The 27,038-nt window shown below is 37.4% G+C and overlaps 1 protein-coding gene across 2 annotated transcripts; it reads left to right on the plus strand.

Moving 5' to 3' along the window:
• LOC149412852 (RRP12-like protein) lies at window positions 1-25,815 on the plus strand. Of its 2 annotated transcripts, none has more exons than XM_089645307.1 (17): window positions 1-218; window positions 300-549; window positions 3,051-3,177; window positions 4,733-5,032; window positions 8,019-8,096; window positions 8,947-9,099; window positions 9,622-9,857; window positions 11,634-11,748; window positions 12,756-12,920; window positions 13,384-14,040; window positions 14,670-15,157; window positions 15,724-16,105; window positions 18,231-18,720; window positions 18,861-19,037; window positions 21,320-21,488; window positions 23,809-23,943; window positions 24,616-25,815. In XM_089645307.1, the coding sequence occupies exons 1-17, from the start codon at window positions 83-85 to the stop codon at window positions 24,725-24,727; spliced, it is 4,170 nt and encodes a 1,389-aa protein (XP_089501433.1). In that variant the 5' UTR covers window positions 1-82; the 3' UTR covers window positions 24,728-25,815. The 2 variants fall into 2 exon arrangements, with proteins under 2 accessions (XP_089501433.1, XP_089501434.1); XM_089645308.1 differs by lacking the exon at window positions 24,616-25,815 and adding an exon at window positions 24,260-24,287 and having other exon boundaries at window positions 23,809-24,012.
• The last annotated feature ends 1,223 nt before the right edge of the window (window positions 25,816-27,038 follow it).

Raw genomic sequence — 27,038 nt, forward strand, 5'->3', positions numbered from 1 at the left:
TGAAAATATTAGGTTATATTTTTGAGCCCACTTTACACGTGCGGTGGATCGACTGTGTTTATTTTAAATTTACATTAAAACAATGGGGAAATTTCGTTCTAAATTGAAGGGGTCGTCGAAAGGGAAAAGATGGAGGAAAGGCCAATCATCCAGTTCAAACCCCACAATTACAAAATTCCGAGATATGGCAAAAGGAAAATTTTTCCACGAAAATCTAGGTATGTATAATAATCACTCGCTGGCAACTATTTTATTTTATTATAATTCCAATGTTGTTTATATGTTTATGATTTTATCAGGTAATAACAGTGGTTTGACAACGGATGCCATCAAAAAGCACAACGCAATAAATATTTTCGGGCATGGCATGGACAGCAGTAAGAAACCGCCGACTGAGAGCGAGTTATCCATTGCCAAGAGTTTTGAAGATATTTCCATCCACGAAGATGGTACCGAAGGTGATGCCAGTGAATCAGGAGTCGTTTCCTATAAGACCTTCCAGACCTTTGCTTCAGATTGGAGTGCTTGCTCAAACGCGAGCTTCACCAGGTATTATAACATGCAAATCAAGATTTTATTTATTTAAATACAGTCGCTAAGGTTTGCTGTACCCACGATGGTAGATGATAAGTCAATAAGAACTCTTGTATTTATTATTTAATCTGATTGAGACCAATTTTTGTGGATTTTTGCAAAATTCTACTTGGTATTAATGGTTGTGGCGAATGGATTCTTAAATAGGGACATACTTACCTATGTCATTTTATTTACAATCAGGAATGAGTGAATAGGACGGCCTGGAAACCTCACGGTTCCTCGTACTATAAATAAACCACTCACTAGATCTAAGGATTATTTTGATTATCTCCATGTTCATGATATGGTTAATTATTGACAATTTAAAAAAAACTTAGACTACATAATGTTGAAATAATCTGTAGGTTGGAACATGGGGGATGTGCATTATTGTGAAAAAATGATATTATTAGGTAAAAAGTCTTATTTTTGTCAGTATACAACAGATTCGATACCTCAGTTCAATAGGGAAACAACTCAATATGCCTCATCAGAGAAAACTGGATTTAAAAAAATATCACAAATACATCGCTCCCGTGTAGACGTAATGTGAAAATCTATTACATAATAGTAGACGCAACACTTTAGTAATTTATCAACCTATCATAACAGTGCAGGATGTAACGATTAGCAATACTTTCATACTAAAGATTTAGTTAAATTAACTAAAAATTCATCCCACTTCCACCTATATCCTCCCAAATCTGTACGATCTCTTGAAAATCTCAGTTCCGTAGAGAAACAACTCATATTTTCTCTAGAGAAACATGTTTTTTCATGGACAGTGCAGGAAGGATGAAAGTAGGTATACTGAATGCTGTATAAATGAGATCCCTGAGGCGTGTGTGTGTGTGGTAAAAACAAGTATGACTGTGTAAACAATGTGGAGATCAGGTAAATTCTTGCAAGGCTGGTGTAAGCGTAATGCATAAGGTTAAGAATGGGACATTTAGATGGTTGGGCATGCAGAGTGGATGAATGAAGAAAGGAGTGTAATTTGAATACATGACATGGAAGTGAATGGTAGAAGTCGGGGATTTCCGATGAAGACATGGCACGATCAAGTGAATCAAATACTTATGTGTGGTATGGTGCCAATGTCCTGCCCTGGTGGGAACTAGGCTCAGATACCTGGGGAGACATACAGTAGAACCAGAAGACATAGCCACATACACAATAACAACCCTGGTGAACTTTATTAAAGGGACCGGGTTGTTGTTAAGGGTTGAGGTAAAAAGGGAGATAGCACAATGGGCCTATGGCCTAAGTGCTCACGGGAACTACGTGTAAACCGTCTCCGCTTTAAAAAATAAATATATGTGGTAAAGTTAGGCGTATGGATGATTGTGTTAACATTGTGGAGATCGAAAAAAATTCTTGCAAGACTTATGTAAGTGAAATGGATAAGATTAAGAAAGGCACAAAAATACACATGAGACGACATAAGGGTGTAAATGAAGCAAGGTGTGTGAGCCAAAACAGAATTGTTTTTTTCTATCCTCTCTGCCTACCCCTGCAAACAGCGTGAAGGTTAGTTAATCTGACGGCCTCGATAAACTTCTAATCCAATTAATTTTGATGTTTGATTTGATTCCATAGAATTCTTAAAGGTTTTAGTGTTTTAATTTAATAATACTAGCTGCATCCCACCACACGTTACTGTGGCTCATTCTATCTGTGCAGATAGAAAAACAAAAGCGCGTGTTGCTTTTACGTCCAACAGAAAGTGCATTTTTTCAAAAAAGCATATTTGTCCGTCAGATAACATTGTTTTTAAAAAGCATGATTTTACCTGTCACAGGTGACATCTATATCACATAGATATATAAAAACTCACGCGTATTCAAATGCAATGTTATTTAAAAATGTCAAAGCAATCACTGAAGAACTTTCGGTGATTTAAGATTTTGAACTAAAGAACATTTACATTTTTTTTATCCCTTTACAACCGGCTTCACATGAGAGTGAGTTTGTGTTTGAAGACAGAAAATAAATTTATTTTTGTGAACGGAACCGGTGTCGATTGAACGTGCGGGAGCTGCTTATTTAGGGTACTTTCAAGCGCACATGTTTCAACCAGTAAGTTGCCCAGCCGTATGAGATCATAACTAAGAGCTTTAACAATGTGGCCCATCACAATTTTAAAATTTTTTGCCGGTTGCAAAGGGTTATATAGATAGATAAAATTGTTTAGCAGAGAAACAAGTCAAATGTTTCTTTATTGAACTGTAAATGGCTACAGTTGTAACATGTTTTGTATAGAACTGACAATGTGCTGATTTCATTATAATTCCATGAAAAAACATCTAATTGTACTATGTACAATATTACTACTAATTTTACATAATTAAGACCAATTTGACTTATTTTAATGAAACATGAAGAGGGAGAGTTTCTTTAACATATATTTCCCTATAGAATTGTTTGTTGGTAGTTGTATAGTGTTGTATTTATTTATAACTTTTAAATTTCAGGTTATTGAAAGGGTTTGACTCGAAATGCGCTCTCCACAAAGAGATGCTGGCCATCCTGGCTGCAGTCACCGAGATCATCAAAGAGAGGGGAGGCCTGGAAACTAGCACGGAATACTACGCAGCATTGGTACATATTAATTTTTCTTTGATAAATTGCTTTTCAGTGGATCGATAATATTCGTATAATTTGCTATATTATGCTTCAGTGAAAATATCATTTGAATGGTGAATGGTTCTTCATTATTTTAAAGGATATAGGTTGCTACCCGGCTTCACTTATGATTTTATGGCTTTTTTTTTCGTAATGGAAAAATACGGAATAAACACAGACCAAAGAAAAGATATACATGCCCATAGGGCTGAGGGGAAGTGGCGTGGGCGTCTTGCTTTCAGTGATTTGTAATTAAATGAATTCGAAAGTCTACAAGCAACTCGCATAGAATCACTATAATATAGTCTTTGAAATTAGTCCTTTTTACTATGGTACATTGAGAATCCCTTATCGGGCGAATAATGGTTCGGTTTGATTTTAAAATCGAATATTTTGTTATAGTAGGTACATATTTAGTTAGACATTTATACAAATCCTTTATATTTTAATCACCACAGTAAAAATGAACATATGAAATGTGAATGAACTGCGCTGCCAACCATTACTTTAGCGAACTTTACTTTTCTGCACAGGCTCTGGTTTTTTTAAATGTGGCTCCGTCTGAGGTCAAAGCACGAATGATGTCATAGCTTATTGAAGACATTATTGGAGCCGAAAACATTGTCACATGGTTTTGCCTCCAGCTCGTCAAAATGATATCCAGATTTTTCAAGCATGTCTTTGGTCTGTGGGTATACAGATCTTTTATCTTTTGGCCTTTAACTTAAAAGTAAATGATAGTTTGATAATTGGACATTCAAAGCACTATAGCACATGATTGAAACGACATTGCCGACTATTGTTAGTAAATAGTTGCATTGACCTATAAATCTCATATAGAAAAGGTGTTCAAATTGCATGATGCCAGAGCTCGCTCTAAAAAGCAACGGTATTACCATCATGATTTATTTTTGGGGTATTATGCCATTTTGTCCTTCCTCCTTCTTTATCCAACTTTTCAGACAGCATTGCAGTGTCCATCATCAGGGCAGATGAGTAGATTATGATATATGTAGAAGTGGGTAACTGGATAACTCAGGATAGTGGCAATTCAACACACTTCAAAATTAATGAAAAAAAATAGGTTTTGTTAGGTTAGGTTTATGAACCAATTTTATTTCATCTCTTCTCAAAAAATGTGTTGAATTGTCACTGTCCTGAGTTGCCATGGAACAGTTAGCTAATAAAGGAGGAAACGCAACATGGCATAATACCCTAAAAATAAATCACAATAATACTTTTTTTCGTGAAAATCTCAAAATATGTCCCGCCCTTCCTACCAACTCACAAATAATTGCCAAAGTTGCATCTAAAATCAATTTTTTTAATGGCCTATATTTTATAATTTGAAATACAAATAAATAAAGCAGCCCATAGCCATGCTAGATATTTGCTACACCTTTTGATTTAAAAAAATATTTTTCAGTTTGGTCAAGTATTTTTGCTTCAAATCAAAATTTAAGTTTTGTGTGAGAAATCCGCTCAGCCGTACTTTTTGATCTTCGCTCATATCTCCATTTTAATTTTTTAGATGGAGACACTGAAAGCAACGGAAGGCGACGAAGGAATCAGCGCCACCATATCTCTCCTTTCCATGGGCCTGAAGTCAGTGCCCAAACCGGTCCTGAGGCAGCAGTTCTCGCAGGCGGTGGAGGTGTTCATGGAACTCCTGGAGAGGTACTCGGACTCGGACAGCAACGTCATCCTGAGATGTCTGGTCGGATGCCTGTCGGTGTTCCTCAGGGCCCAGGAGTACGCCACTTGGAGTGACTCTTCCACTATGAAAGTGTTTGATTCCGTACTGGCGTTCACAATTCACTCCAAACCTAAAGTAAGTCTTATTTGCGCCAAATGTTTTGAAAATGTATTATTTACTTTAGGTTTTACTGCCTTTCTTATGATATCATTGTTTGCCCCTTATTTGCATGTTGGTTTTATAGACGGACCTAAGAAAAATCACAACATCTCTGATCTTAGTTCATAACATTTATGACAGAATAACCATTTGAAACCTGTTGTAATCGATCCAAATCGAAACCAGCGATCACACTTAGATAGTACAATGCTGTTTTTTCCCAGCTCCGGCCCCACTGTCCTAGTGTGAACTGTAGTTTGGAAGACAGAACAATGAACCAGGACACTATCCCAGAGATAAACGGGGAAGATATCGCCGCAGGATGGTGTCTTACAACCACCACCGCGCCCGACCGCATTGTCCGCATATAAACGTGTTTTGACAAAACAGTAGGACAATGGCCAGTAGCTCCGCGCTTAATTATCTCGACCTTCGGCTCTCGGATCTTGTATATCAGCTTAAAAATGTTACCAATTATTTTACAAGCAATAATTATTAGCCTGAAACACTCATCCACATTGAAAAATCTCCTGATAAAAGATACATGACGCCAACGGGACATAAACCCGTGTATGTATCTTTTCCCGTCATGTATCTTTTATCAGGAGATTTTTCAATGTGGATGAGTGTTTCAGGCTATTAATTATTGCTTGTAAAATAATTGTTACCCTTTGTGCCATGCATAAAAAATCTTGTCTTAAACATTAGTTTACCAAAAAAATAATAATTAAAAATGTTAGATAATAAATGGATACATCTTAGTATAAAAGACTGATATAAAGATAATATTTTTCACAAACTCGCTTGTGATGCGCGTCGTCGTGTATCCACTTCCACAGCATTCCGCATTTGAACTACAATAGAATTGTTGTATTGTCCCATTGTATTGTATTCTGTATTGTCCTTGTGTACTCCCGGCAAAACTCCGGGTTTATCTCACAACTCTTAAAATAAAACTCCCGGGTCAACAAAACACTTTGGACGGTATTGTGATAGATCATAATAATATGCTTGGATAGCTTATTTAGCAGGCGGTAGAATTATTCTGGGCCTCGACCTTGAGGTTGCAATAGTTGCTATTACAGTCTCAATCAGACAGCATACTCTCTAGTGCCATCTATGGGAAACCTCTTAAAGTACTTTCTAGGATATCACAAAAACATCAATGATTGTCCCTGTTAATTGAGACATAATTGTTTTTTTTGGTTAGGTGGACCCACAGACATAAGAATATATAGACTAGAAATTAAAGGTGAGGGGTAAAATCAACTATTGAAGAACGAAGGGGGTAAAGCTGACTGTGATTCGTCAATAAATCAATCTGACAGGATATAGGCCTCTCGCATTATAATATCACCATTTAGTTCTTAAAAGTAAAATCTGCTTTTGAATGAATAGACATTTTTACATGGGAGCGCAAATTACTCGCCACGTTATGAACTAATTTGCGAAGTCCAAATTCGGCAAAGTAAATTTCTTCTATTTTCAGAGTCGTAGTTAGTTTCAGAGTATTTAGTTAAGACACTTTTACAAATGTTTCATAATTTACTTACCCCAGTAAACAACGATGAGCACACTTGAGAATCGCTACATTGTGATGTGATAGTATAATGTTTCTAAAACTGATGCATATAATACGGTGTGAATAAGCTTAAAATAAAGTAAAATAATGCTTACTTATGGAATGTAATACGAAAATTGGGTTTATTCTCTTTTTCACATCTATTTTTACAAGTTTTCATATCACAAGCAACCATTTTGCCGTGTTATTTCGTAAAATGCCTCGACCATAGCTCGACGCTAGTTCGAACAAGAATGATGACGTCACATTCTCAAGATTCACGGGAAGCCATACGCGAGCCCAGCCGGCTCCAATGGAACCGCTATGGGGAGTGGGGAATAATACGCTTTTAATCACTTAGGGCAGGTCTACTAATATTCATATGTCTATGGGTGGACCATTTTTTGTATACAGGATGTACAAAGGTGAAGTGCCATAACTTAGGAAGGTATGTAATTCTACATGACAGTACATAAAAGTAAAAAATAAATAATTTTTTTCAACATAAATTTATTCATACAAAAATATTTTTCCAAGCAGTAGATTTTTTCCCATACATAAACATTAGTTATATATTAAAATACCTTAAAATGTTGGAATTTAGAAAAAAGTTCTTTTTTAATCTTTTTACAACTATTATGTAGAATCGCCATTTCTATTTTAAACATTCCACTCCACATAGAGGCCCTGAGAAAAATAATTTACCTCAGGGCCTATGTCGTCTTTGGGTATGCTGTGTGGAGAGTATTTGTGAATCTTTCTTTTTCTGAGAGAGAAAGAAGTGAACATGGGTCTTGAAGAGATTGATTTTGTAGGAGGGAGGAAACACATGCTGATCAATCCCCATTCGAGCTTGTATACTCAAGAACGAGACCCGTTCTCATGTGTCATATGTCAACCGTGTACACACAAATGTTAGGCGCATGTTTGGCGTGTTTCCCGACTATGCACCAATGCCGAAGGGATCAATGAAGCTATGTCCTCGGAGCATCTTCCATTAAAATACCTGTAGAACAAGGACAGAATTTCCACCATTTGTTAAGATAAGAGAATCTTTCAAATGGATCACCTGTTTCTGCAGAGTCGAGGGTTTTTCCTTCCGAAGTTACTGTACTTTACTCCCGCAAACCCTGTAATGTTATTATTGTACCACAAAGAGAATAATAACTTTCAGTACAAAATTAAATATTTATTTAAAAAAAAAAAAACAGTATTTTACTGCCCTGAAGAAGCTACGGCTGTAGCGAAACCTGGTCAGCATCAAGTATAAAAAATAAAAGTGGCATTTACTAAGTTATTGTTTTATTTTAAATTATAATGTCACGTCACAAAGTATCTGCTTCATTTGAACAAATACCAATTTATAATTATTTTTTTAATGTAAATTTGTTTTATTTATAGGTTAGGAAAGCAGCCCAGCACGCAATCTGTTCCATCCTTCGAGGAAGTTGTTTTATGATCCCAACTGAGGGAAACAAGGTTAGTATCTATTTGTCATATTATTACTATTAAGGCTTGTCATTTTTCTATTGAAAATCCACAATAGTGTATCAGATATTGTTGATATGCTGACAATCTAATACCGTGTCGTGTATGTATATTTCAGGCGACTAATTATTGCTTATAATTATTTGTTATCCTTTATGCTATGCATAAAACCTTGTCTTATAAACATTAGTTTATCATTAAAAATAATAATATTTGACAAGTCAAAATATTTCACCAACAAATGTAGATATAATATGTCTCGACGCCAACTAGTGGGAAATTTAGCACTAACAAAGCCATTCCTACAAAAATAAAGTTGGTTGTTTACAGGTGAAAAAAATATAATAAGCGGTAATTGTTGATTGAGGTACTAGTACATATTGAATTATTTGGCGGGTTGGAAATAAGCCCGACATAGCTCAGTGGTTCAGAGCACCTGTTGTGATTCAATTCCCGTTGGCGGCATTTATTTTTACTCAGGAGATATTTTCGATTTGTAGTGATATTTCGACTAATTATTGCTTATTATTTATAATACTTTATTGTTTATTATGACGGGGCATCAATTAATAGCGATTTGATACCCCTATATTTACCTACTGTTACTAAAAGTTGGCAGCAATTTACAAATACTGTTGCATATTTGATCCATCGCCTGCTAACACCGTAAGCAGGTGTTGCATATATGTGATTAATGAAATTTCACTACATTGTGTTAAAACATATTACGTTAACGGAATAGATTGCTTTTGAAAAGGTCTGCATTGTTCAGGTTGATCACCCATTCTATATTAGTTATTTAATAAAGTATTGTATTTGTAATTTTATTAAATGTTTCCAGATTCCTTCTCTCCACCCTGGCTCTGGACGTGTGGCCCTGATGTGCCAGGCACAGATGAAGGGAGATGTCCTCATCTCAAGTCAGACCACAGTGCTGCACACCCTCACACTGCTGAAGGAGGTCATTTCGCTATTCAGCAAGGAATACATCAAGGTTGGTTGTGGCTTCATCCTTCTTCCATTCTCCTTCAGCCACTCTAACTGTGCACACGTAGATCAAGAGCACAGAATATTATAAATATATATATTAAATTGCTGACAGTATCCAAGAGTGACAGATTTATGAATCTATCCCTCCCACTGCGGCACAAGGCGATGGGTCGAGGGCCCAGTTGAAGAGGTCAATGGGTCTCCCCAAACCAGTCTATCCCGATCTGGCATGCCACGCAGCTGGTGGGTAGGTGCATCCTAAACACCCCTCACTCGATGAATCTGGGCACCCTGCCAAGTCACCAAACGTACAGAACCACTTGGGGTGACTTATGACAGAGGTGTTGGTTATCCAATAAATGGTTCCAGGGGTGCCGGTACCCAAAACCGTCTCCGATATTAAAATATATATATAATCTCTATGCTCAATACAGTAAATGTCATAGCAGTATCTTGTTTAAGTAGATACAATCCCGCAATTTCAATTTGATTTATTTCTACTCACTAACAACTCATTTGTTTTCAGTCCTCCTGCGAATCTCTCCTCTCCCTGATGACCCAAAACGACATCCTTATAAAGACGTGGTGTCTCCGAGTGCTTCACTCCCTGTTCTCGGCGAGCGGTGCCTCCTCGCACCTGACTGCAGCGCTGGCCGTGCAGCTGGTGCGGGCGCTGACGGCATGCCGACCCAACGCGGCCGACGCCCGGCAGACCCTGGCTTGGGTCACGGTGCTGCAACAGGCCTTCGTTTGCCTGGCCAGGTATGTCAGCCATCCAAAAAGACTCCGTGTCTCCGAATTCTGTTGATGCGATGGCTTCATATTTTGGTTTCAGATACCTATGACATCTTCCTCAGCAGATCGGTTGATCTTAAGATCAGTAGACTCTGAACCCGTAGACTGAGCATAAGGTATTTTGAGGATATATCTATATCGTCTATATAAGTTCAATACTGCGTATGTGCCAATAATTTCCAAATACTTTTTTTTTGCGCTTTCAGTCGAACAGCACATTGATTGGGTCCTTTTAAATTTTAGAATTGACCAATAGACTGCTTGTTTAAGACAATACTGCAAATGAACCATCCCCAGTACAAAAGCATGCACGAGTGCATATATCCCTAGATAGTTTTTTCTCCCTCCTGAACAGTTTTACTTTTATTTTTTTAATTTTATTATATATATATATATATATATTTTTTAAATGGTTCTTCCACGGTGTTAGACTTACACCGACGACATAAATCATTAAAAGTACTAATTTCGGTTGTCTAGAACTCGGGTTTGCTTTTAATTTAACTGTCATTTTCAAAATTAAAACTGTAAAAAGAAAATAGATTTTATTTTTGATATACATACTTATTGAGTAAAACCTCAAATTGTAGTACTTAATTATTGAAGACAATATTAGCGATTCCTAAACGAAAATTTGAAACAAAAAAAGATACGGTCACATCTAGGACTTGAACCTAAGACCCTCGCCTTGCCGGGGCACAGATCTACCAACTGAGCTAATGGGACCCTATCTCCTTCGGTCATATAACTGTAACATACTTCAAATAAGAACTACCAACATTGTCTTCATTTTCTCACCGCACCTCTTTTTATTGGCTGCTATCTTTATGTATGTTTCGCAAGATTCAACTCAAACTAAATACAATCAATATAACAGTGTTTTAGATAAATATATCTTATTTGTATTTTAATGTGCGACATCTATTGACTTATAAAAATGTAAAAAAATGTGCGGTGAGATAATGAAGACAATGTTGGTAGTTCTTATTCGAAGTATGATTCAGTTAAATATGACCGAAGGAGATAAGGTCCCATTAGCTCAGTTGGTAGAGCAGTGCCCCGGCAAGGCAAGGGTCTTGGGTTCATGTCCTGGATGTGACAATATCTTTTTCTGTTTCAAATTTATGTTTAGGAATCGCTAATATTGTCTTCAATAATTTAAGAAAGTAGATTCATTTCTGCGGTGAAGTTAAAATAAGGCTATTACAAATTAGCAAATTAGAAACTAAACAAAGAGAGATTCTCAACTGTTTTTTGGTTACAAACACGTCTCCTATTTAGTGTTCGAAATGTCAAGATTAAGTGTTGGCAACGCGTAATTTCATAACGAACCACTCGGCCTTTTGCTTCCGATTGAAAAATGAGAGCCACAAACTGACGGACATCTCACAAATATTGGATAAACAATATATTAAAATCCACCAAAACTACACAACAACGGCGTAGCTCGAGAACAAAATATCATAAAACCATAGATGTACCACTCAACCAGTACTCAGCTGTCAACAGTTTTTTCCAAAGACAATTAAAGTTTTCCATTGGTGTATATAGTTAGGCAACAATATGACATTACGAGCCATGGAGATTACCGTGTCTTTTCTACGGTTCCAATTTTCGATCGGAGTTATACCCCCCTGATATCAACACTGTCATCAGCATGTTCTCTTTTGTTATTTTTATATTTTTAACTGCTCATAATTCCTATTCATGTTAATCTAATTTACTTCTTTTTGATTTTTCCAGTTTAGACATGAAGACTTGCATGACATCGCTTCCTGGCTTCGTTCACATTTGTGTCACAGAACTGTGGCTTTCAGACAAGATAGAAATCACATCAGCTGCTTCTAACGCATTAAAGGTAGGTGTTCTTACTCCCTTTCTCATTTCTCATAAATACAAATTAATCTAAGTCTTGTGGCGGGCCTAAAAACCCTAAACTAGCCCAAAGATTTTTTTAAAATGAATATCAGTCCTAGCTGCTCCCAAACGTCTGGAACCAATGGAACTATGTGAGGCTGAAGAGATGGGAAGAGGAAAGCTGGGAAGTATCTGTCTATTAAGATTTGGTCACTAAACATGGCTAAATCCATTTCAAGTAATGTTTCGATTCTGAATGCTGGTCTTTCACCAGGGTTATACTAAAAGTATCTTTGGGATGTGGTAAGGAGACAAATGAAAGAGGCTGTGAGGTCAGTATAGTTGTGAGAGATAATAGCCGATGCTCACGCAGTTGGTAGACGAAGCCAACAGTGGATTCCCCAGGACGAAGATCAACACTGCGGCGGTGGATATAGTCAGTGGCGAATTCCCCAGGTCGAAGATCGACACCAGATGTAAGCGGAGATGATGGTCGAGGAGTGGTAGAGGCGATGAAGTCGGTGGCTTGACACCGCGTTGATAGAGACCGGACTTGTAGATAGTGTTCAGCACTGGGGAAGACGTTGAGTCTTCCTGAAGATGCAGGCCGGCGAAGTACCTTCGAGTAGCTTCCGCTACGTATCTATGACTCTGGAACATGCCTCAAATATATTATATATTATTTTTTAATTAATTATTTGTGAATCAACACGAGAAAATTTTACTTGTGCACTCTGCAATTGAACCTTCAACATTTGGGAGATCATCAATTTCCACCATAATAACCATGAATTATGCTGTATGAACTAAACTCTGTAAGAGATCACAGCCTGGTTTGCCAACGTCATTCCAGACCTGTCTTTCGTTTCAACATCAGTGTTAAATTATCATGTTACGATGATTAATTATAGCTCATCTTTAATCAATGATTATGTTTATGTGCTTATTTTCTTTTTTTTCCTTTAAAATGTTTTACTTTCTTTAATGTTGGAATTTGTCTTTTTTCAGGCGGTTTTGATAGACTGTGTGAAGCCCGCCTGCGAGACGGAAGAGTCTGCTAGAACCTACTGGAACAGTCTGGAATCCATTTTCAAGTCAATCAAGACCGGTCTTGACAACCCATTCAACCAGTCCACCAAACATGTCATCCTCACCATCGGGGTTTGCTTTGAGGTTAGTATGACTCGCAGACGTATAAAAATAATTTTGTTATTTATTTATAAGATTGGAGTCTTAAAGAGACGCATTTTGGAAGAAGGAAACATAAAGTCAGTAAATCATTTCACAGCCCTAGTTGTTGAAAACGAATGGCTAAAATATCATGAAGTGTATGCTCATTTTTTGCCTCTCCCCGTCCTGCTAGTTATTTAGAGAACCTTCCATTAAAGTATCGTAGAACAAAACGCCTTCCGGTCTATATGTCCTTGCGTTATCATTGCTGCCAGCAAAAGACTTCTATATTTTAATTTATAAATATACGTCATCAGGGCAGATGAAGAACACTGTAACGCTGTCTGAAATATTGACTAAAGAAGAAGTAGTGCAACACTGCATAATAAACAAAAAATTAATCACAATAACACTTTTGGCTGTGAAAATGTCAATTCATATTATCAGAGATTGTTTTTATTTTCAGGTTGCAAACAAAGGAATCGCATCGCTGCTGGCACCGTTGCTCATTCACTTGAACGAAAGACGCGAAAGCCACAACTTTGTCCTAATTAAAGAGATGGAATACTCAACCGGATGCGCTGTAAAGCATTTAGGCCCCGACTTTGTACTTCAATGCATCCCGCTGAAGACCTCCCCCGACTCCATCAACCTGGACAGAAGTTGGCTACTCCCAGTCTTCAAGGATAAGATACAAAATTCAACGCTGGAATACTTTGTAAAAGATATTTTAGAACTCGCCTCTTTATGCCGTAACAAGTCTAAAACCGCATCGACTGCGAATGATGCAGTTAACGCGCACACTTACGAATTGCTCTGCGCACAATTCTGGGCATTACTACCAAACTTTTGCAATAATCCTAGTGATGTCAAAGCCAGTTTCAAGTCTCTGGCGCGTATTTTGGGCACGGTTTTGAAGGATAACCCAGATTTTAGGCCGTCTGTGATGCAAGGCCTCCGGAAACTTGTGAATACGAGCGTGGAGGCGGGAAGGCAAGAGGATGTTGAAGAGATGGCTCGATTTGCTAAGAATTTCTTGCCGCTGTTGCTCAATGTCTACATGACTCCTGTAAAGGGGAGTTCGGCGGAGGGCCAAAGGTTGGCAGCATTGGAAACTATTCAGGTTAGAACATCTAAAATCTCATTTTATGTATTTACTGGTTTTACTACCCGTCTAAGACTATCGATTAATTTATTATTGCTTCTTTATTGAGGTAACTACTGTATTTTTTAGTACACAAGTACCAAATACCCTAGAACGTTAATAATAATATGTCCAACTCCAGTAAAATATTGACAGTATTTTCTTATTGGTTGGCAACTCTGGCCGCCAGAGGCGCTAGTGTAGCATGTTGCATTCCTTCATGGCGGCAAATAATTGAATTTATATAGCAGTTGGTGGCTTATAACAGTTGACACAAGTGTAAAGCGGTAAGGTTGTACGTAGGTTATCTAATATTTAGTTTTTAAATTTTAGATTTTGGTAATTTATTAATATAAAATAAAGAAAATATTTTGCATAAAATCTATTAAAATGTATAAAAGAAATAAAGAAGAACTAGGAGGTGCAAGTGTAGAATTCAGCCATCAGAATGAATGGGAAATGTCATAAGTTGGAGTTGTTATAACTAATCTACAGTATTTGCAAATACCTTACCTAAATTCTTTACACTTTATCAATAAATTTATTTTTGCTTCTTTATAGCACCTATACCTTTTCCAAATATATATATTTGTTTTTATTATTTACAGGTCTATCTTGCAATCACACCTGATACCCTACGCACAGAACTCTTCGAGAATGCTCTCTCACAAATCGAAACCGCCGAAACAGACTTCTTCAAGAAAGAGTGTCTCTTGGACATCTTACGAGTTCTCGTCTTATACCAAACCGAAGAAAAGATATCGGAACTCTTCGTCAAATGGGTGTTCCCACTTTGCGAAGCCTCAACTGACGAATTGAAGAAGACAGCAAAGAAAGAAGCCAAGTCCAAGAATAAAGAAAGCGGAGAAATGGAGACAGAACAGCCAGTTGAAAAAGTTGATAAGTCTCTTGTCAAGCTGAAGATAAGAATGGTGGACATGGAACATAAGAAGGCCTACAGGATCCTCGAGGAGATATTCAAAAGCGATCAGGAAAATTGCAAAGCATTCATGAATGAGAACAGAAAGAAGATTCAGAGGATGTTGGTTCATTCTTTGAATAAGTCTGCAGATAGCAGTAAAGCAACTAGACTCAAGTAAGTTTATGCAAAATATTAACAGTAACAGCTGCGAATCATTTTTCATGTAGAACATAATTTCGGGTTTGAGGCCCAAATACCCAACCAAACTTAATGAACTTTTTTTATCAAAAAGTGTATCAAACATCTAGTCCTGCTCAGTGGTACTGTATTTATTTTTATTTTAAATTATAAAATATGGGCTATTAACCTCTTGAATGGCAGCGTATCCTAGATTAAGGATACGTAAAAAAAAAATATTTCTCTGAATAACTACATATATGGTAGATTATACTATTCTTAACCCATTATCTGGTAAGATGACATGATTTACAAAGACATAATTTTACAAAGTCGTAAGTAAGTTACAACGAAAATAGAATCAGATGGCGCACGGTGAAAATTTTGCACCGGCAGCAGGAGTTAAAGAAATAGATTTTTCATGATTTTAGAGGCTGCTTTGGAAATTATTTGTAAGTTTATGGTAATCATTTTTAAAAAATATTTGAAGCCACAGTCCCACTGGATCTGGATAGTCAAGAGCTGTCAAATATTTTCTACAAATATGTAATTTCTTTCTACAGATGCATCGATCATCTGATTAAATCCCAGCCCCACTTAGACCACGAGAGCAAACTGATCAAGAGCGCCCTTCCCGAGGCGATCGTCTGCACCAAAGACATAAACTCCAAATGCAGGCAGACCGCCTTCGACCTGATCAACACCATCGGGGAGGTGCTCCAGACCAAGAAGAACGGTCTGGACCACTTCACGGTGATGCTGGAGGCCGGGCTGGAGGGTCCGGCGACTATCATCACAGCCACCATCTGGTGCTTGGCTTCCGCCACGTATAACTTCTCGGCCGCTCTTGGTATCGCCAATCTGCAGAGGATCATGGAGAATATCTGCCAGCTGGTCAAAACGACAAATAGACAGGTCGTGTCGGCTTGCATCGCTTTTCTTAAGGTATGTTTCACAATAAAAATCATTTATTACATTGGTGTAATAACCAAGATGAAAAACCCTGCCCCAGTTTACGTTGTAGAAAAACTAAACACTGAACTATCATTGAAACAACAGACAAATTGCAATCTTTAGTGTAGAGAAATGCTGTCCTTCTACCAGTAATTCAACAGAAGATGCTCCGAAGAACTTGTTTCATTGATCCCTTTGGCACCGGTGCATAATCGAGAAACACGCCAAACATGCTGGACATTTGTCACAAGTCTCTTTTGTATATGGTTGACACTTGTCATATGAGAAAGGGTAGTTTCTATGACTAGTTCTTGTGTTCAACAGCTCGGTCTCTGTGTTTCCTCTCTCTCTCCTATAACATGGGTCTCTTCAAGACCTCCTTCCTCTCTTCAAAAAGACCCTCCACACGGCAACACCAAAGATGACAGGCACTGAGGGAAATTGTTTTGTGTGGGGTTGTTGTAAAAAATAAATTGAAAGATGATAGAAACGAGGGGAGATATGGCGTCTAAGCTTGCCAACAGTTGCCGAGCTTCAGACAAACTGCTCGGACCATCAAAGCGCCGGAGCCAATGAAAATAATGCGGTTGCTGTAAAGGTAGAAACAAAGGCGGGGCAAGAATTAATTTAAACGATCTTGGCAACACTTTGTGCACGCAGTTTATTTATTATGTCATTTATTAGTTGGAATCATATATTTTTTTTGTTTTTAATTAGAACCAAGTATCATCTGACAGCAAAATGACAATTTTTTTACTCCAAATATGCCCAGGAATCGCTGGTTAAAATCCTTCGAGTATGTGCTGTTACACCCTGCATACACATATATATATATATATTTTTTTTTTTTTTAAAGGAGCAGTTAGCCAATAAGTGTGGAAACCTCTGCTCTAAACGATCTCCTTATCTCTTCCTTGATAACGAACTTTGACGCCTTAGAGTGTGATTTATCGTGTCCCAAGTGTTTATTTACATTTGGAACTGAACTTGAGTAATGTAGTCTTCAAAAGAAATGATAATAGCATTATATAATATGTTATTTTATGGTGTGGAAAGAGGTATTTTGAAATTTGATAATCCAGGTTTGTTTTAAATGTCCTCACAATAAAATAAACAAGTGCCCCAAAATGAAACCAATCACAATAAATTGGCAATGACCATGGGTTATAAATTAGTATTGTACTTACGGTACTTAATTTTCCTAATTATCAAACACTAGCAGTATGGTACTTACTATAATGTCTGTGTTTTTTTCAGTGAAACATAATAATATTATGTAATAACTCCGAGACAACAAGTATATTATTTATAAAGTACAACTGGTACGACGGTAAAAATGGAAAGAGGTCAACAAACACGCTTACAGTCCTTTTATACCTTCATTCACATTATACTTTCGTATTATTAGTGCGCCCTACTGTCGAATTTGGCACCCATCTCTGGTCCGGAGCCCCTAAATACCTGAAAAAAACCCTAGACTCTGTGCAAAAACGTGCAGTCCGTTTGATAGATTCCCCAATCTTAACAAACGGACTGCAATCTTTAGAGCACAGGCGTCGGGTAGGTATGCTGTCCTTGTTCTATCGGTATTACAATGGAAGATGCTCTTAGGAACTAGCGTCATTGATCCCTTCGGCACCGGTGCGTAGTCGGGATACACGCCAAACGCGTGCCCAACATTTGTACACAGTGGACACTTGTCACATGAGAACGGGTCGCTTCTACGATTCGTTCTTAAGTTCAACAGCTCGGCTGTGGAACGAACTGCCGGCCTCTGTGTTTCCTCCCTCCTACAACATGGGACTCTTCATGACCCATGTTCACTCCTTCCTCTCCACAAAAAGACCCTCCACACAGCATCCCCAAAGATGACATAGGCCCTGAGGGAAATTATTTTCTTCAGAGCTTCCTGTGTGGAGTTAATATTAAAAAAAATATATATATAGTCTCTGACCTACTTTCATTACACTTACATATACGTAAAACACTTTTAGGTGTTTTTAAAATGAGCATCATAATTATTATTAGTTTTGGGTTTAACATGATATTCAAAATGCCATTATATATATATATTTTATTTTTGTTTATCTAATAATTATTCATAAATCATCTCCAGGTATACACCAAGTCTCTCCCAGCACCATTCGTATCAGGAAGTCTTCCCATCATCTTCAACTCCATCGCCGAAATGTCGGAAGATTGCAAGAGACACACTAGAACCGAACTAGGCAACCTACTGACAAGGCTGATGCGCAAATATGGAGCTGACACCATCGGGAGACTTATTCCAGAGACAGACGAAGGCATGCAGAGAAAGATCAGATACATGAGGAAAATGGACTCCAGGAAGAAGAGACAACGAGAACTTAGAAGGACACAGAAAGGAGATGATTCAGATGACGAAATCCAAGTCAGAGGAACTTCTATGACTCTGGAAGAGATCCTGAAGGATTCAGACTCTGAGTTGGATATGGGAGACGATGATGAGAATGATAGAGTTAAGGTTAAGGTTGGACGCAATAAGAAAAAGAATCAAACATGGATCAAGGAAGATCCAGATAATATTGTTGATCTGATGGACCCGTCTTCTGCTAAAAATATCTCAGGTAGGGAAAACCAATGAGAGCTCCGTTGTGACTTCTCTTTCTATTGCAATTGTTGTTTAAAAAAGTGACAGCAGAGTTATCAGCGGCATATTATAGAAATGTTTAGCATTTATTAACTTGTTGTTTTTATATTTTTTTAGCTTCCTTCCCCAACCGTGCAGGAAAGAGCACAGATGAGGATGCCCAGGGCAAACTCAAAAAGAAAAAAGACGTTAAGAAAACACCGGATGGCAAATTAATATTAGACTTCAAGAACGATTCCGACAGCGAAGATGACAGAAAAGGAAAGAAAAGAAAGAACGACTCTGATGATTCAGGTAAGACCTAAATACAGTAGAACCTCGTTAATTCGAAATCCAGCGGACATCAAAAATCAAATTTCGAATTAACGAATTCCCACGTAATTCGAAATTTTATGAAAAAAAAAAAAAAAAAAATACTCCGAAAATCGATTTTCTCGGCCGCCTCTTCAAATCCGGGTGGTATTTTAGTTGTAAATTCGTATTAATACCAATTATTTCTTTATTTTCGCGGTCGATTACCGTAGCGGCCGGCCCTTTAAATTCAGATATTCGCAATAAATTCGTAAAAATGCTATATATTTACGCGTAAATCGAGATTTTGCTGCCGATTTCGGTCGCGGCCTACCCTTTAAATTGAGATATTCGCAAAAATACGATATGTTTCCGCGGAAATCGAGATTTCGCGGTAATTTTCCGTCGCGGCCGGCCCTTTATTTCAAATATCTGAATTTGAATTCGTAAAAATACCATATATTTCCGCGTAAAACGAGGATTCGCGGCCGTATCCCGTCGCGGCCGGCTCTTCAAATTCAGATATTCGAAATAAATTCATAAAAATGCTATATATTTACGCGTAAATCGAGATTTCGCTAGCGATTTCGGTCGCGGTCTACCCTTTAAATTGAGATATTCGTAAAAATACGATATATTTCCGCGTAAATCGAGATTTCGCGGTAATTTTCTGTCGCGGCCGGCCCTTTATTTCAAATATCTGAATTTGAATTCGTAAAAATACGATATATTTCCGCGTAAAACGAGAATTCGCGGCCGTATTCCGTCGCGGCCGGCTCTTCAAATTCAGATATTCGAAATAAATTCGTAAAAATATGATATATTTCCGCGTAAATCGAATTTTGTCGGCAGTTTTTCGTCGCGGCCGGCCTTTTAAGTTCAGATATTTGAAGTAAATTCGTAAAAATATGTCATATTTCGGCATGGATCGAAATTTTTCGGCCGATTTCCGTCGCGCCGTATTTTTTCAACTCGGATATTCGAAGTAAAGTTAGTAAAAATACGATATATTTCCGCGTAAATTGAAATTTCGCGTCCAATTTCCGTCGCGGTGATGAAATACGATATATTTACGCGTAAATCGAAATTACGCGGCCGAGTTTCGTCGCGGCCGACCCTTTAAATTCAGATATTTGGCATAAACTCGTAAAACTACGACATATATCCGCGTAAAATGTATTTTCTCGGCCTTTTAAACTCGGATATTCGAAATAAATTTGAAAAAATACGACATTGCAGTGTAAATCGATTCAGATTTACAAAATAATAATACTAATTAGGACGATGTATAACCACGTAAAAATACATTTTTCGGCGTTTTACCGCCACGGCTGACTTTTAGATTCAGATTTACGAAATATTATGATTTATTTTCGCAAAAATCAAATTTTTTCGAATTACACGAACAAATTTTCGCGCGCGGACAAAAATAAATTTCGAATTACGAATTAACGAATTTCGAATTAAAAAAAAATTTGTATGAAAAAATTTTTCAGCGGAATTTTTTTTTGCGAAAATTTCGAATTACGCGTTTTTTCGAATTATCGGGGTTCGAATTAACGGGGTTCTACTGTAATAAGAAAATATTATCCTGAAACACAAAATATAAATTCAAAAAATCTGAAACATTGAACCCGCACCTTCTGATTGCTGGTCAGGTGTACGTAACCACTGTGCTACGTCGGCTTATTTTTAACCGCCAAATAATTCATAAATACTAGTAATTCAACAATTATTGCTTTTTTGATTTTTTTCCACCTGAAAACAACCGACTTTATGTTTGTAGGAAAGGTATTGTTAAATACTTAATTTCTCACTAGGTGGCGTCGAGATATATTATATCTTCATTTAATGGTGAAATATTTTGACTTGTCAAATATTATTAATATTTATAAAGGTAAACATACGTTTACAAGACAAGGTTTTATGCAAAGCACAAAGGATAACTAATTATTATAAGCAAGAATTATTAGCCTGAAACTAAAATATAAATTGAAAAAATCTTCTGGGAAAAAATTTTGTGTCTCAGGCATAATAATTATTGCTTATGGAATGCAGAGTTCACATAAAACCTCCTAAAACCCATTCATCCTAGAGGCTTAATTCTCTTTTCTGGCTGGCTATCTCCCATCCTTACCAGTTTTATGAACTTTTATCTTCAAAGAATTGGTGTAGCACTTGGTTGTATCTTGCCTGCTAGGCACCATTTTTACTGATCCATTTACCCTGCATCGATTAAAAGTATTTTTAAATGAAGGATGTTGATTTAATGTTTTTTCTTTTAGATAACTCAGATGATGATGACGACGCATCAGCTGCGGAAACCATGCCCCTGACAAGCGGAAAGAAGAGGAAATACGACGACACCAAGAGTACCAAGAGTGGCAAATCAGGATTCAGCATTGCCTCCTCCAAACACTCCAAATACAAGACCGGTGGCAAGGGAATTCACAGGTAAATAATTAACTAATGAGTTGCCAGTACAGTAGAACCTCGTTAATTCGAAATCCACGGGACATCAAAAATCAAATTTCGAATTAACGAATTCCCACGTAATTCGAAATTTTATGAAAAAAAAAAAAAAAAAATACGCCGAAAATCGATTTTCTCGGCCGCCTCTTCAAATCCGGCTGGTATTTTAGTTATAAATTCGTATTAATACCAATTATTTCTTTATTTTCGCGGCCGATTACCGTAGCGGCGGGCCCTTGAAATTCAGATATTAGCAATAAATTCGTAAAAATGCTATATATTTACTCGTAAATCGAGATTTCGCTGCAGATTTCGGTCGCGGCCTACCCTTTAAATTGGGATATTCGTAAAAATACAATATATTTCCGCTTAAATCGAGATTTCGCGGTAATTTTCCGTCGCGGCCGGCCCTTTATTTCAAATATCTGAATTTAAATCTGTAAAAATACTATATATTTCCGTGTAAAACGAGAATTCGCGGCCGTATTTCGTCGCAGCCGTCTCTTTAAATTCAGATATTCAAAATAAATTCGCAAAAATACGATACATTTCCGTGTAAATCGAGAATGCGCGGCCGATTTCCGTCGCGGCCGACCCTTTAAATTCAGATATTTGATGTAAATTCGTAAAAATATGATATGTTTCCGCGTAAATCGAATTTTATCAGCAGTTTTTCGTCGCGGCCGGCCTTTTAAGTTCAGATATTTGAAGTAAATTCGTAAAAATATGTCATATTTCGGCGTGAATCGAAAAATTTTCGGCCGATTTCCGTCGCGCCGTTTTTTTAACTCGGATATTCGAAGTAAAGTTAGTAAAAATACGATATATTTCTGCGTAAATTGAATTTTCGCGTCCGATTTCCGTCGCGGCGGGCCCTTTAAAATTTAGATATTCGAAATAAATTCGTAAAAATACGATATATTTACGCGTAAATCGAGATTTCGCGGCCGATTTCCGTCGCAGCGGGCCATTTAAATTCAAATATTCGAAATAAATTCGTAAATATACAATACATTTACACGTAAATCGAAATTTTGCGGCCGAGTTTCGTCGCGGACGACCGTTTAAATTCAGATATTTGGTGAAAACTCGTAAAACTACGACATATATCCGCGTAAAACGTATTTTCTTGGCCCTTCAAACTCGGAAATAAAATACGACATTCCAGTGTAAATCGATTCAGATTTACAAAATAATAATACTAATTAGAACGATGTATAACCACGTAAAAATACATTTTTCGGCGTTTTACCGCCACGCCTGACTTTTAGATTCAGATTTACGAAATATTATGATTTATTTTCGCAAAAATCAAATTTTTTCGAATTACACGAACAAATTTTCGTGCGCGGACAAAAATAAATTTCGAATTACGAATTAACGAATTTCGAATTAAAAAAAATTTTGTATGAAAAAAATTTTCTGCGGAAATTTTTTTGGCGAAAATTTCGAATTACACGTTTTTTCGAATTATCGGGGTTCGAATTAACGGGGTTCTACTGTATAGCGTTTCTTTAAACTTTATTTTTTAAGGAAACGGGTAAGATAGTAGGGTAGAAGTCTGGGGGTCAGTGTGTCCAGGAGTGATCGATGCATGAATCCATCCCTGAACTGCGAGGCGATGTTCTGGAGAGGTCATAAGGTCTCCCTCAACCAGGCTCTCCAACCCCTGCCAAGTTACCGAACGTAGTTAACTACTTGGAGTGACCTATGGCGAAGATGTTGGTTATCCAATAAATGGTTTCCCGGATGGCAGTACCCGTACCCGCCTCCCAAATTGAAAAGCATTTAGGATGAGGTTCATTTACTAAATTCAGCACTCCATCAATTACATTTTCAATCACAAAATTGTGCTGTTTGCATTTTGCTTGCTTTCTTATAGGTTTATTTTTTCCCCCCATCATACGCACAATGACCTCTTCATGATCAACTAATTTCGAGTGCCTCTCGTATCGGACGTTGGCTATCATCAGGTCAATCTTCACCCTGAAGACAGCACCCCCGAACAACTCATCAGAAAATGCACTGTAACTACATAATATAATGCACTTTTCCTAAAAGAGTCGCTTTGATCAATATCTGCCGGCTTTGAGTAAGCCTAATGATATCAATTTTCCACTTCATGCAATTGCTTCGTCACATTTTATATTTTATTCAGAAGACATTGATAACATAATGCACCTTGACGCTTGCTGACCTATTGATTAGAACTTATATTTTATTGATTGACATGGCTTCCTGTGATTGTCTTAAAAATTGAACATTTTTCTGGATATATTATAATTTTTTTTTTGCACTACAGAAATACAGCCCCATCAGAGAAATCTGCCGGAGGGTCTGAATACAGAGCTAAGAAGGCCAAGGGTGACATGAAGAAGAAGGGAAAACCAGACCCCTACGCTTATGTGCCTCTTGCTAGGAACTCACTTAACAAAAGGTTTGTTTCATTTGACTTTACGTTGAATTGGATGATAAAAAAATTTGCTATTATTGTATCTGATTACATGTTTAACCCTTGAGACGTTGTTGATTTGCACGGATCGAACCTTCTACAAGCTTCCATTTTTTCAAAGACAATAACAAGCACTATTTCGTTCTCTTTCTGACATAAAAGAAATAATTAATTTTTAGATGAGAGGAAGAGAGATATATGCATTTTAATAATGTGCGGTCGTTCTGGGACAAATATGGTCTTAGGAGAGTATAATGCGCGCACGGCATTTGGGACTGTTTGGGTCTTAGAAGGTCCCAAGGGTTAAAAGTTAAATCCTTCTCCCCGCTGACGCCGACATCTATATCTACTGTGAGCTGAAGTTTTACGCACAGTCAATGTCTGGGAGAGAGAACAGGTGTTCCACCCGTGTTCAATGTTGCTTGTTCCTCTGAGCAGGCTATATTGAAATATGTACCTTTAAAACTCGCTCTGCAAAATAAAGTTTTGTCTTTACATGAAAGAAAAGGGCAATCGATTTGTTAGTCGATGATCCTGAATTTTTCGTTTCAGTTCTAGTGAATTCTAAAACAGAATTGAAATACCTACCAACTTTGCAGAGAAGTTTGTCATAACATTATTCAACAACATTTTTATATTTATGCTTTTTTTTAACAGGAAAAAGATGAAGAGTGCAGGACAATTCAACAACATAATGAAAGGTGCACAGAAGGGAGCTGCATCCGGGAGAATATCAAAAGCAAAATTGAAGATACGAGGCAAGAAGTAAAGGGGCAATAAAGAGTCAGTGTTGGATTATTAATAATTATTGTGATATTTTACTCTACTGTAATTTAATCTGATAGACAATGCAGAAGGGTGTACAAAAGGTTGTAAATCTTACTTAGCGCAAACTTAACTACAGTGGAACCGCACTAATCCAGAACTATACAAAGCCTGATTGTGCCAGATTACTGGAATGTATTGAAAACGTTAAATTACACAGTAATGTTAAAGTTTTTGCACTTCTATTCAAGATAATAGTGTGTAACTGTGTTTCGGCCTTTACTTTGCAGTCTTGGCCGACTATAGGAAATGCCTCCAGTCCTGCTGTTTCCTTTCAGTTTCCTAAGAATGTGGGGTTTGCCTACGTAACATCCGACCATTCAAGCTTTCCTATGTATGAATTTTCAAAATTCAGTTTTGTGGTTACATTGTTGCAAGGCATGGTAAAAAAACATACCAAAATAATCTCATTGTTTGCTTGCACTCAAATCTTGGCTCCGATCATAGAATAACACAATAAATGCCTTGTGGGCATGTTTCGTTATCCAAATATTTGCCTAAAAGAGGCTTAAATTTCCAATACAAAACTGTATTTACGAAATTCAAATGGGATGGAGATCTAGATGTCATTGTAGGTGAAAGGGAGCGCTGGGCTATAAATAATTGTTTCCATTCAAATTTGTATGGAAGGCATTCCTAATTCTATTCTTTATTCTATGGCTCCGATTGACAAATGATGGTTTTCTTTGTTCTTCTCTTCCACTGAGCCTATATAAAATCACACAGGAAAAATTCCTTGCCTTCATTCGGATGTTAAGAAACCAAGGTTGGTTAATTCCAAGTTAAAGAATGTTGGGTATATTCAAATAATATGTAATCGATTGATTTAATAATCTTGATTTATATCTATATCCAAATGACGTTATCTGTTGTTGAAAATGCTTCAAATGGTATGTTTTTAAACTCATAATACAATTGTGCAGATGTAAGATAACATACATAAGATAACAGTATGCTCTTGAAATGAAATGTTTATTTAACATTTTCTTTGTTATATTTTGATTAATAAAATATTTAACATGTTTAATATAATAATTGTTTTTGTTTGTTTTTCCCATTGACAAATTTTGATCAGTGTTAATTCGACGGTGTTGGCGCAAAGCCTGTGTCGTTTTATGATGACTTAAACCCAGGATGTTATTGCCTGAATCCCCAGCTATCATGGCGTCTCGGATAATGAAGATCCAAAGCAAAGCAGTTCATCTACCAGAAGGTTCATCTACCAAGAGGTTCTGTGTACCCCTCATCCATTACGGTAGATCTTCTTTCAATCGCGATAGATGAGAAGGCCATGAAAACTGTCCAAATTGTCCCTTCTTTCCATAAGTGTGGATACCGCACAGAGGTCCCAATTGCTCTCTAGCGTCTGGAGCCAGTGGGACTGTGGCATCTCCAATTGAAGTATGTTATAGAGATGAAGGTTTGGGAAGTAGGTATCACTGTAATCTTGTTCCCATGCCAACTGGTATTCAGATCCTAATGTAATCTGCGGAATATTCTAGTTTCCAAGCTACTCCTTATCTTTGTTCATCTTCAAGTATTTTATAAAATGGCAGCCCCCTCTGGTCTGGATCCCTCATAAACCTTTAACTACGAGGCGTATCCAGAAAGTAAGTGTACTGAGGCTCTCACGACCGAATGAATTTTATTTTTCGACATGTTGACTACATTTACGTGTAGCCTGACTCTTCCCCTCCGCAACGAAACGGGTTCAAGGTCAGTACGTTGAGAAGTGTCGACGTGACAACACGTTTCGTGAAAAATATCAATCCAATCTCCCGCCAAGTGCGAAATACGCGGCGTCATCCGTTATCTCGTTTGGAAGGGAAAACCTCCGTTTGAGGTTTATAATTTGGTGAAAACTGCATATGGTGATAAAGCTATGAATCGTACGAGTATGTAAAAGTGGTTTCGCGAGTTTAAAAATGGTTCTCACCTCTTCACCCTCCGCCAAAAAGTTCAAAACCACAATTTCAGCCAAGAAAATTATGGCATCCGTGTTTTTGGACTGTCAAGGCATAATTTTGATTGAATATCTGCCTCAAGGGGAGACCATCAACTCTGCAAGATACTGTGAGACCCTAAAAAAATTGCGGAAGGCGATTCAAAACAAGAGGAGAGGCATGCTGACAAAGGGAGTCAGCCTGCTGCACGACAATGCCAGACCACACACGGCCAACGCAACGAAGGAACTGCTTGCTTCGTTTAAATGGGATGTCCTAAACTACCCCGCGCATTCCCCTGACCTTCAGATT

Source organism: Hesperophylax consimilis, chromosome 22 (assembly GCF_061612785.1).
Source record: "Hesperophylax consimilis isolate HC1 chromosome 22, BYU_Hcon_1.0, whole genome shotgun sequence".
In the NCBI taxonomy this organism is placed as follows: Eukaryota; Metazoa; Arthropoda; class Insecta; order Trichoptera; family Limnephilidae; genus Hesperophylax; species Hesperophylax consimilis.